At 45.0% G+C, this 12,085-nt stretch overlaps 1 protein-coding gene across 1 annotated transcript in view; it reads left to right on the top strand.

Annotated features, from left to right (window-relative positions):
- LOC102695966 (integrin alpha-X-like) overlaps positions 1-11,963 on the top strand; it is a 34,374-nt gene extending 22,411 nt beyond the window's left edge. Inside the window, exons 15-30 of the mRNA XM_015340864.2 lie at positions 438-568; positions 911-1,071; positions 1,233-1,384; positions 1,965-2,093; positions 2,542-2,615; positions 2,760-2,898; positions 3,988-4,101; positions 4,775-4,854; positions 5,118-5,201; positions 5,412-5,484; positions 6,240-6,338; positions 6,437-6,520; positions 7,097-7,204; positions 7,857-7,961; positions 8,690-8,800; positions 9,172-11,963. Coding sequence (XP_015196350.2) covers positions 438-568; positions 911-1,071; positions 1,233-1,384; positions 1,965-2,093; positions 2,542-2,615; positions 2,760-2,898; positions 3,988-4,101; positions 4,775-4,854; positions 5,118-5,201; positions 5,412-5,484; positions 6,240-6,338; positions 6,437-6,520; positions 7,097-7,204; positions 7,857-7,961; positions 8,690-8,800; positions 9,172-9,261 — 1,734 coding nt within the window. The 3' untranslated portion in view covers positions 9,262-11,963. The remainder of the gene's footprint in view (positions 1-437; positions 569-910; positions 1,072-1,232; positions 1,385-1,964; positions 2,094-2,541; positions 2,616-2,759; positions 2,899-3,987; positions 4,102-4,774; positions 4,855-5,117; positions 5,202-5,411; positions 5,485-6,239; positions 6,339-6,436; positions 6,521-7,096; positions 7,205-7,856; positions 7,962-8,689; positions 8,801-9,171) is intronic.
- The last annotated feature ends 122 nt before the right edge of the window (positions 11,964-12,085 follow it).

Consider the following 12,085-nt stretch of genomic DNA (forward strand, 5'->3'; position numbering starts at 1 on the left):
GTAAGTAACTCTTCTTAGTGCACTTCTCACTGTACTGATTGTATTGTATGTATTGTATTATTATTATTGTGTCATTCGTTACACTGTGTTGTCTGTGTTAAGCTGCCGTTGCACTGCAATGTCCCTCACAGGATCAATAAAGTATCTATCTGTCTTTCTAACAGTGTTCAAATAGGGCCAACAAGTGCCAAACAGGGGGTTTGGAGTAAATAGATACCCGCAGAGAATCAGAGAATTGGATGGTAGCTAGTGTTTCTTAATACCGATAATCTCTGGGGGAAAAGCCTGATTGTGTTGACGAAGGCTGTAAGCTGACAATAACACTGCAGATATTTGAAGAACCCCCCCACCCCAGTCCTTTACACCTCTACTTGACATCCTTTACAACGGTCTTTGCAGCCCTTTGGTTCACGGCTCTTCCCCTCTGTGTCCCACAGAAGGTGCAGGGGGCGTCTGTCCGCTCCGGCCTGCAGTTCTTCGGTCAGTCTGTCCACTCCGCCGGCGACCTGAGCTGGGATGGACTGGCGGACGTGGCGGTCGGGGCCCGGGGGGCGGCCGTGGTCCTCAGGTGAGGGAGGTCCTGCACACCCACTCTCCCGGGTTACATAAGGGTTCAATTCTTTACCTACCCCAGGTCTTACAGAAGCAACCCTTTCTTAGCCATTGCCTGGACATGGGAAGAAAATTACTATTCATGATATTGAACATATATAGAGAATCAAGTAAGAGGTTTATTCCATGCTGAAAAGAGAAGAAAGAAAACACAACGTTTCAGCCATGGAGCCTTCTTCGGGTATCCAGGTGTTGACACACATAAATAGTACAGAATTGTACCCCTCTAGCGCTGGAACAAGAAAAGCAAGAAAAAAGAGGTTCTGTGGCATCAATATATTTTCTGTTGCCTCCCCAGATCCCAGCCTGTGATAAATGTGTCAGTGGCAATGACCTTCACCCCAAAGGCCATCACTGAGAATAACTTCCACTGCGCCAGACCGATCATGTCCTCCACCCAGCCGGCCACCATAGCAACCGTGTGCATCGCCATCACTGCAGTGCATGCTGGGAAACTCTGTGAGTCTGTGAGCCTCCCTCTTGGTCCCATTCTTCTAAATAACAGCAAACTCTGCAAGGCTTTTAAAGTGCAAGTGGGCCTGGACCTGAGACCAGGGCGAATAATATTCCATTAACAGTACACAACAGGGGCTGATTTTCTTCTCTTCCTGTGTTGGCAGCCAGTGGCCTCAGTGCCCGTGTAAATGTGTCAATACGGCTAGAGCCCCAGGCCAAGACCAGCCGACTGCTCTTCGTCCCCGGAGACCCCACCACTCACTGGACTGGCACCGTAAATGACAGCGCCTGCTACAACATCAGCATCATTGTTCCGGTGTGTCAGTCAGTCTCCGTTTCTGCCTGTCACTCTCGGAGCTCATCCTTGTCAGTCAATATCTGAGCCCGTCTCTTGCCTGTGCGTCCGTCAGTGTCACTGACATTTTGTTTAAATGCACACATTGAATCCTTGTGTATATATATATATCACCTCTCCTTGTCTTGTGTTCAGTGCCCTAGTGCTACTTAGAACACAAAGGGTTGGTTTGCCTATATATATACTGTAGGAGTTATAGCCTTTAAGCTGGCACATGAAGGAGGCGGGGCAAGGAATGGAGGGCAGCTCAGGCAGAGTTACAGGGTATCCTCAGAACGCAGTTCATGGCAGGACCAGCAACAGAGTGGCACACAGAGCAGCCGAAAGAGGACAGCAACCTATTGGACACCTCGTGTGCTTTAGGCTGGACACTGATGACCATACCCGAAGATTGCACTGCAACAAAAGACAGGCAATCGCTTTGGGGGAAAGTCACGTGGGTGGTGATACATACGTACAAGAGCTTTGAGAGATGCATGTTGCGCCGCACCCAGTAAGTCAGGGCGTCTTTATTACCCCCCAGTCCTGTTTTTATTTGCAGGCCTGCATATCGGACTACAGCCCAGTTCCCTTGTCGGGCAATTTCACCGTGGAGGGAGAGAGGATGAAGGTGACAGATGGACTGAGACCCATATTAACACCACGGTGCCTCACCACGTTTGCTGACCAGGCAAGTCCAGGGCTAGTCAGTTTGAGACCCTTCACTCAGCACTGCGATTTGTTTCGGGTTTTACTGCCTTGCCGGATCTTTGATGTCTTATTTGGTTAGTGTGTGTTTGAGTGCATTTTTCTGTGTTTTGTGCATGCGTGTGCTGGTATACCGAGTGTGCAGACTCACGAAGGTGTCTACATAAAGACACTAACCCTTGAGAAACATGCTGTGAGAACAGATGAGAAGGTCCTCCCAAGGCCAATTGCATTTGTTTGGAAAACCAGATCTTGGAAAAACTCTTTTCAACAGAGCTCATGTTTAAGGTTTATTTTACCCCCATGCTGAAGTTTCATTTTTGCCACAGATGAAGAGCATGAGTGCCAATCCAAAGACCTCCCTAGTCTAGTGCACAACACGCCAACAAGTCTTTGTGTGCAGTTTGGTACAGTAGTTGTGTGTGTTGCAGGTCCTCCTGGAACAGGTATGTGGAGAGGACCAGGTGTGTGTCTCCGATTTGGGAGTAACCATCAACTTCACCAGGTGAGCTGTTGCTTTTCCCACACAGAGTCTATACCTGAAAAAGTCAAATTTGCATTGATGTGTGTATACTGTAGTAAGGTGCCTGAATATGTTCTTATTGTAAAGAAAGGTAATGGCTTTTACCTCTGTTCCTTGCTCTCTCAGTCCTATGGTCATAGCAAGTCCAAGATATACTGTGATTGTGCAAGTAGCAATCACTAACCTTGGAGAGGATGCCTATGGCACTGAAATGGCTCTGATTTACCACTCCGCCCTGTCCTTCACCAAGGCCTCCGTCACGCAGGTGAGCATTAGTGTCCCATCCTGTTTCCAATAAAAGGACGAAACTACTCTAAGTGGTCTATGATTGACAGAGTGATTTTTCTGTTGTCTAGATCAAAGACTCACTTACATGTACAAGTGTTGAAAGTTATGTATTGTACACTTAAGGTCACAGCACAGAACCGAGAAAAGCTGCTTTTATATATTTTTTTTACTTTTGGTATTATTAGTAAGTGCACTTAAATGAACATGGTGCAAAACAGTTTTACATTAATGTTGGAATAAACTGGTAAATTACAACGCATGGGGTTTATACAATACATAATGGCATAGTATGTTGACTAAGACAACAGTAATTGCAGATTTCTACATGGCTAGGGGGGATAGATGTCCACATGCAGACAAACCCATTATTACAGAATCTGGGGTGGTATTGCACAGTCACAGGCAAGAGGATCTGGATTTGAAAACAGAGTGTATAAGATACAGTAAGTTGTCCTGGTTGCGCAGAGGTGCAGCAATCAATGATCTTAGTGCGATGTCAGTAAATAAGCAGGAGAGAATGCAGGAGACTATCCACTTGTCTCATAGTCCTCAAGCCTGGCCTGGCCGGATCTCCATAGTCTGTCAAGTCTGGGTTTTGCTCAGGAAAGAAAAAATTGGCTACATGAGTAGTAGCATCAGTAGACTGGTATTTGGGGCTCTCAGCCTCCTCCCTCTGCATGAGGAATGTCCAATCTAGCACTCTGGGGTGGCAACAAATGGGAAAAAAACCTAACTGCATGTTTCCTGAAAGAACAAAAGAAAATCTGCTGGTGTATGGGACCAATCATCGAGATCAGTGATCCTCTCTCCTGGTTCTCAAGATTCCCAGGTCTGCATTTATTAACAAGCAACTCCATCTCTTCCATGGTCATGCACTGGAAAACTGTAGTAATTCTGGTCAAATTTGTCACCAATTCATTAAGAGGTTGGTTACAGAAAGATCAGAAGACCTTGGCCTCCAGGACCAAGAGTGAGGATCAGTGATCAAGTTGTAGTGTGGACACTGACAATGTGTAATTAAATCCTGAATGATCCCAATCTGAGATTCCTGATCTCTCTTCTCCAGTCAACCTGGAGGTCCAGTCTGTCCTGCTCCGGGGACGACAGGCAGGTGAACAGCACTGTGGTGAGAAGAGCCAGCTGCCAAGTTAGCGCTTCTGTCCTCAAGGAGAGAGCCAAGGTGAGGACCTCAGTGCCTCGCATGCACAAGCTCACTGGCAAGGGCCATGGCAAGTGCACACAATCGTTTTCCAAATGGGCAATGCAGTCCTGAAAGAGCCGTCCAATGCAAATGCTCTTCGAAACAGAACAATCTTAAAGGGCTTTTAAATAGGCGTTGTTTGTGTGGTATTTTATTCTGCGTGCGCCAGGGTGATGCGTCTTGGAGGGTGAGGAGATGCTTTCCTTCTCGCTCAAGAACTGCTCTGAAACATTTCGTCAAGTAACGCTGATTGCAGTTCTAGGGAAAATGTAACATTGCGGGGAATCTAGCCTTGGGCTTCAGCCTTGTTCTGAACTGACCTAGGACATTTTATAAAGGATTAAAACAAGCCAGGTGACAGAACGAGTTACTTTCCTGCAAGTGTATTGGAGCTAGTTTGGACACGGTGACATCATCGCCCTCCCTGCATGTAGCAGGGACCTTAGCCGCCTGGGCTGAGGGAGGTCCCCTTTAGCTCACTCGGCTAAAGGGGTGAGCTAAAGGGGACCTCTGTCGCGTTACGCCGGAGACCCAGGTTCACGGGTCGAACTGGCGGGGTGGAGCGGCAAGGGCAAAAGCCCGCGCGGAACCGCAACAGTCACACAAGACAGGTCTCATTTCTCCATTGCACATCCTTCGCTCTCTGCCTTAGGTAACTCTGCAGGCCTTCTTCACGGTATCCCACCCAGAGCTCCTGGAAGACCACCTCCAGCTGAATGTATCGGTCCAGAGGTGAGTATTAAGAACAGTAAGGTACAGACCGATAAGAGGGGCCCATTCTGTTCCTTTGTCTGATTGCAATCCAGGTTTCTTATCCAGCCATTCCTCACAGGATTCCACCGAATCTGGTTCCTCAATGGGGATGAGTTTTGTTCCAGGCCCCTCACTATTATGGGGATCAAGAGGTCTTCAGAGGTACCAGGGTGAATAATTAACAACTGCATTCCAATAAAGTGTTGCATTTAATACAATTAGTTTTAATTTTTTCTTTGCAGTAAAAATGAAAATTTGACCTTAGAAGACAATTTTGACAGCTCTACAGTCCCTGTCTTGCTACCAGTCGACATCGTAGTAGAAGAGTAAGTGCTCTAATAGGGAGGGGTCAGAGCTGTAATATTCTGCTTTTGGCAATTGAAAACTAATAATAGCCACAGGGTGAACCTGTTTAATAATGTTGTTCCAAATAGACATGCTTTAAAATGAATAATGGGGTTTGCTATATTGGTCTGTCTTCATACCTTGAAATGCCTGAATATTTCATCATGTCTTTGCATGTCTTGTGTTTCAAGTGCTGACTCAACTTACAACATCATCTTTCTCGAGACGTCCCAGACCAGCAGTAACATGGAGCATTCATACAAGGTACCTTCACTGTGTTCTCATCTCAGCCCTATTCATCACTGTGCATCAACGTAACAACTGTTACATACTGTTACAGTCCCAGCATCCCGCCACCAGGGGGCACGGCACCTTAACCTCTGGTGTCTACTGCATCCATTCAGAAGAGGCGTAGATCAAGCAGACGGCATTAGCCAATCCCTGTTTGCCTAGTGTCTTTACATCACTACGCCTCCCCCTCCTCAAGCCTACTTAAACCCTGGTCTTTGCTCAGTCTTGTTTTCAACATCTTGAGCTCTCCTTCTTGGCTTCTGGCCTATTTTCTGGATTTTGACCCGGCTCTTGACCTTGATTTTTGGATCGTGTCTTTGGCGCTTTATACTGAATCTAACTCCTGCTTTTTGGACTTTCACTTGCCTTTAGACTCTGGTTCTGGACTAACCTATTTAACTGGTTTTTGGTTTTTTGCAACCTTGTCACCCGTATAGGGTTCATCTCTTGCCTTCTGAGCTGTGATCAGCCCAATGCATATGTAAGGAGGCTATTTGGCCCCACTAAACTGTTTGATAATAGTTAACTGTGTAAAGAGCCTCCTATCCTGATTGGAAGACCTTGTCCAGATGGTTCGTAAAAGAAGCCAGGGTATCATCCTTAACAAGGCAGGGTAGCTTGTTGGGGAACTGGGAGAGTGAGAGGAATGGTGTGCGCTGGTGGTTATAGCAACAGTAGATGCTGCCACTTTTAAAAAGTTGCCAATGTTCTGATCTCTTGATTATCAGGTGAAGAATGTGGGTGATGTTGACCTGCCTGTAGATATGACCTTCGTAGTCCCAGTGGAGTTGAGATCGGGGTTCGTGTGGAATGTGTCAGCTCCTGCTGTAAGTACCCCAGGATCTACCTGGCTCAGTAACAGGCATTTAAACTTCAAAGTCTCAGATGTGCCGCAGAAACTCTCCAAAGATGTTTGTCCCCGCAGGACAAGGATTGCATCAGACTAGGAGACCTTCATCCAACCCCCGAACAGTCCTTGAATGACAATAGAACCACTTCATTAGAGAAGGTAAGAGTTGACAGTCCATGAATGGATGAGTAGTTGTGTGGACATAGATATACAGTATATTTCTGTTTGCCTAGTAAAAGTCAGTTATGTCACTCTTCATAGACCTAATAAAGTCTAAAGACCTCACAGTGTCTTGAAGATTGAGAACCAGAATTAAGCAGACAATGTTTCTTCAGAATTCCTGTTGCCATCATTAGTTATGTCAAGAAGAAACATGAGTGAGACAGTTCCTTTGACAGCCATGCATGCTGTCACTCTTTACAGATTGGGTGGTGTTCTTCACAACATCTGTAATTATTTTTTATCCTTCCCATCACTTTGGTAAAATTTATTTTGATCTCATCTCTCTCCGTAAAACTTTTCTTCATGTTTCAAAATTGCCCTTATTCATCTTTGTGCATCAAGCTCTGAAGCATGGTGGAGTGTCAAGTCCTGGGCATGTTTGGGCACCTCTGGAAGTGGCTCACTCCTCTTTACTGATGATCTAATACCCACGAACCTATAAGGCAGTCCATGCCATGTTCTCTCAAACAGCCATACTCTTGGTCTCCTCTTACTGCTTGTTCTCTTCCTCAGTTCTGCAACGGAACCCTCTGCCTCCACTTTGGCTGCAAAATTGACCGGCTGACCAGGAATCAAGAAGTAACCTTCACGTTTTTAGGGAATATCATCCGAAACCCTGAGGTAGGGCCAAAATCCTGCTACCAGGCTAGAACCCTGACAGTGCCTGAAATTGGGCATGAGGAGATGAGGCCTCACTTACTGTATCACAAGGCGTGGGCTCTTTTCCATTTTGATTTGTGTCAGCAGAAATTGAATCACAGACCCATTTTGGACAATTTGAGTACAAAATTGTTGTCCTTTTGGGAACGCTCATTTGTCCCCCCCTCACATAGACTGTCCCATCCAGGGTGTAACCTGCCTTGCACCCGATTAGGCTGATTAGGCTCCAGGGAACCTTGATGCTCTACTGGATTACATGGGAATGAAAATCAGATGGATTGATGACACTGGTGACTACAGCTGACAATGACTATGGGCAGATTGCATTTCAATGTGAAAATCAGTCATAAGTAGTTTCTTGTAAACCTTCCTGATAGCTGTCTGTTGCATTAATTACACATGTCACTGTATTAGTCATGTTTTTATTGCTAAGCATACACAAGATGTAAAACATTTAGAATCTGCAGATTTTTCAACATGTATTGAGTTTGAAGGGGAAAGAAAATGATCCTGGGAATTATGATGGAACTGGCTAAAATCATTAGCCAAACACTGGAAAATGGTTGCTACATCTGCTGGCAGATTGCATGAATCTCTTTTGCCTTTTGTCCAGTCACAGAAGAATGGTGTGCAGGTTACAACTGAAAGCTGGAGCTTCCTATCCTTTGATGAGCGCAAATACATCCAGTTCCCATCAAGTAGTGTTAATCGATTTTCCGTAAGTATGCTGCCTTTTCCAAATTCCAACACGCACTCATCCCTGCAAAACAGCAATAAGGTGTCAGTTCTGTGGAAATCTGTGGCTTGACTAGGTCAAGCAGTCTTGTTTTCATATGGTCAGCTATGGGTACCATTGTTAAAGAAAACGTGGCAGTTTAAAAGCCAATCAGACCCTTTTCCTGAAGTTAGTTACCCTTCTATTCTGTGGGACAAAATAGTGAAGTTGTGGTAAAGGCACAGGAAGTTGTAATAAAGCACAGTGCAATCATGGTAAATCCACAGTGATATGCAGGAAAGCAAAGGCACTGTAAAACCACAGTGAAGTGATAGCAATTATTGATGCCAGTGACTAATTTCCCTACGGGATTAATAAAGTATTATCTATCTATCTAAACCATTGAATGCTCAAGATTACAATGAAATGACCTGCCACAATGTGGTGCCAATTTACTAATGGTGTTTTACAGCACATTGTATATTGTACTAATTTCTTTCACAATGCAAGATGTGCACACGGGATATTTGCAGTATTCAACAGTGGTATTTCTGTAATAAAACTTTGAGTACCAAGTTGATGAAATACCAGAACCTATTTGTGGGGGTGAATTTTCAAGATGTTTGGGAGTACTTTCCAGTCATATCATAGCAGCCAGGGGTTCTGTGATGAGGATTTTAGAAGTCTGTGCACAACTACATAATCCAATGTTTCTTTCCCATCCCATGCAGGTTAACACTGTTCTGGAGGTGCCAAGGCAAGACAGTCTGGTGGGCATTATTGTGGGCAGTGTTATAGGTGGCCTGGTCATCCTCATCATCATCTCATTGGCAATGGCCAAGGTAAATAGCGAATATGAACATTTTAAAAAGAGAGGTCGCAAACGAGATGAGACCATTCTTCTCTAGCTTGTTTTGGCACACTTTGCAAAGATACTTTATAGGTTACATATAACCTATAGGTTTCTATGGAGACTTTATGGACATTTTGGTAGGAACCTTCCCATCTCCTCAGCACATCTAGGTGCAGTGTAATTGGCTGCTGTGAATTGTACCTTTCATGTTGGATTGTCACCAGTACAGCTGTCATAGCTATGGCACTGTGTGCTCCTCTCACTTCTCATTTCTAACTTTTCAAATGTTCTCAACCATGATTGTCTTTCCTGTAACCACTAAACCAAGTCATGGCCTTGTGCAACCCTTTCTCTGTGCAGATGGGCTTCTTCAAGAAGCCAGAGACAGAACAGAATGACGACAAGACAGAAACGAAAGAGCTCGAGATGGAGAAGGAGACCGAACTCTAGCGAAGCCTGGACTGCCTTAGGATAGTCCCATCCCTTTGGGGGCCCAGGAGGACTCGGTTGTAGATCCAACTTGTCATTTTGAAGTTGAGCTCAGTGAGCAGCACACGGGGGCAGAACTGAAAACATCTTCAAAACCAATTTTGTTCCAGTAATAGAAAACGCTGTTCATTTTACCAATCATGGTCTCCTAATAATCCCCATCTATGAATTGGCTTCATTACTCTGCTCTCCTCCCCACTGATAGCCGATGTGTGGTGAGCGTTCTGGCGCACTATGGCTGCCATCGCATCAACCAGGTGGTTGCTGCACATTGGTGGTGGTGGAGGGGAGTCCCCATTTCCTGTAAAGCGCTTTGAGTGGGTGTCCAGAAAAGCGCTATATAAGTGTAAGCAATTATTATTATTATTATTATTATTATTATTATTATTATTATTATTATACATGGTGTTTTAGCAGTGCATGAAATTAATTCCCAGGAAATGATGTGGAGGCAGAGACACTTCAAGTCCAGGCTTGATACTTTGACAGATTCTTGCAATTTGTGGAAAAAATGAAGGCAGGGAATGGCCTATTAGTGCCAAATGGGAAATCTTGCACTTGGCACACTTAGCATAATGCCTAGGACCTATTATATTTATTAGGGCCTACGAAGAAGGGAAACACTAGTGACTAACAAAAAACGAGCTGAAACAACACGCTTGCGATCAACTCTAGGTGCTGCAAGTCAGTAATCATACGCTCTCTAGCAGCTGTTCTAGAAACTAGAAGTATGGAAGTGATGGTCACTCGACTCGCTCCATCAATCATGTGGTTCAGCATGAGAATAGTTAAAAAGTGCATCATGTCAATCAATTGGCGTTTACCCCTCATTTGCACATTTCGCAGTGAAAGTGACTCGGGCCTAGGGACACCAAAATCCAGCCCTGTTTGTGCCATGTGTTTTCTTAAATTCGGACCATATTGAATACTCCCTTCTGGCCACTGGAAGTAGTGCAGGGCTGAAGTGATCCCTGTTGACCCTGGCTGTGAACAACTGGGCTTAACTTGAATGTGACGCAGGACACCACATCTGGCTCTCTCAACTTCCAGGGAAAATCACATGGATGTTTTAACTACCTAAATTTGCAATAATAAAATGGATACATTTGAAGTATGACAGGAGGAGAGACCCAGCTCTCACTGACAGCACTGAGAGATCACAGCAGAGTGAGCACTGACTGGAGGAGACGAAGCTCTCACTGACACCACTGAGAGATCACAGCAGAGTGAGCTTTGACTGGAGGAGAGACACAGCTCTCACTGACAGCACTGAGAGATCACAGCAGAGTGAGCACTGACTGGAGGAGACGAAGCTCTCACTGACACCACTGAGAGATCACAGCAGAGTGAGCTCTGACTGGAGGAGAGACACAGCTCTCACTGACAGCACTGAGAGATTACAGCAGAGTGAGCACTGACTGGAGGAGAGACAGCACTCACTGACAGCACTGAGAGATTACAGCAGAGTGAGCACTGACTGGAGGAGAGACAGCACTCACTGACAGCACTGAGAGATCACAGCAGAGTGAGCACTGACTGGAGGAGAGACACAGCTCTCACTGACAGCACTGAGAGATCACAGCAGAGTGAGCACTGACTGGAGGAGAGACGCAGCTCTCACTGAGAGCACTGAGAGATCACAGCAGAGTGAGGAGAGAGGAGCGCAGGGGTTAGGGTTAGGGTTGCTGCCCATGGAGATATGGGACCACACAAGCAAATGCATTGGATGCAGTCCTGCAAGAGACTTGGACAGGATAGGTCATGCAGCCATGAAACCATTCTGTTCTCTAATCTTTCAGGAAGTCAGTGTACAAGCAGTACAATTTCATTTTAAGATAATGTCACAATTTCCAAGTAGTCTGTGAAACCATGAATTCCTCTATGGGAATACAGTGAAATGCTTTGGGATCCTTTAGGGTGAAACTCTATAAATTCATTTTATTATTGTTGTTGAGATCTGTTGTGATTTATCAGACAGCGAGCATGTAATTATCTTCTAAGATCATTTAGACCAACTAAATGATTTTGAATGATTACAGACACTGTAAGTTACTGATAAACTCAAACAATTTGTAACAATGGGTCCCTATGCTTTTAATGTCATGTTAACCCTTTCTGTGTCTCATGTTTTCTGTCAAGGTTGTCAAGCACTCTGAGCTGTAAACCAAAGTTGATTGAGTCTGTAGTGGTTTTTCCATGTCGATTTGCATTCTTATCCCTTGTACTTCAAGGGTCCATGCATCTGAGCTCACAAACAGTTAAAAAGAAGATTCCTTTCTTCCACTCTTCCCCTTCCCCTGTTGAAGAAAGTGATTAGATGTGAGAAAATGGTGAATGGATTTCTTTCTGCACAAAGACTTCCTTTGACATTCCATGCTTAAGCACTTTTGAGTCATGGCAGGGATGGGGGTTAACTGATAAAGAGATTCCAAGTGCAAGATAGAGACTCCCTAACTAAGGAAAGATGAGACCCGGCCATTGAAAGTGCTCAAGGTCTTGGGAATGTCCAGACACAGGTGATCTCCCCCAATTACCATGGTAACAATTTGCGTCAGAAATGGCTGAAATTTGCTATATAAACTGGAGTTTTGTGCCTATATTTCCGAACAATTCTTTGATCTTATTGTTCCTTGCATGCAATAAACTCAGTTGTTTAAACTTCATCTTGGGATCCAGAACTTATTTGTCAACTTACCATCCCAGCGGATGGTGCCCTGATTTAATGCTACTGGCTCACGGAATGAGGGATGGGCTTGCACCCCAACCCCCATGGCCCTGTCCTCAC

Source organism: Lepisosteus oculatus, chromosome 3 (genome assembly GCF_040954835.1).
Source record: "Lepisosteus oculatus isolate fLepOcu1 chromosome 3, fLepOcu1.hap2, whole genome shotgun sequence".
Taxonomy (NCBI): Eukaryota; Metazoa; Chordata; class Actinopteri; order Semionotiformes; family Lepisosteidae; genus Lepisosteus; species Lepisosteus oculatus.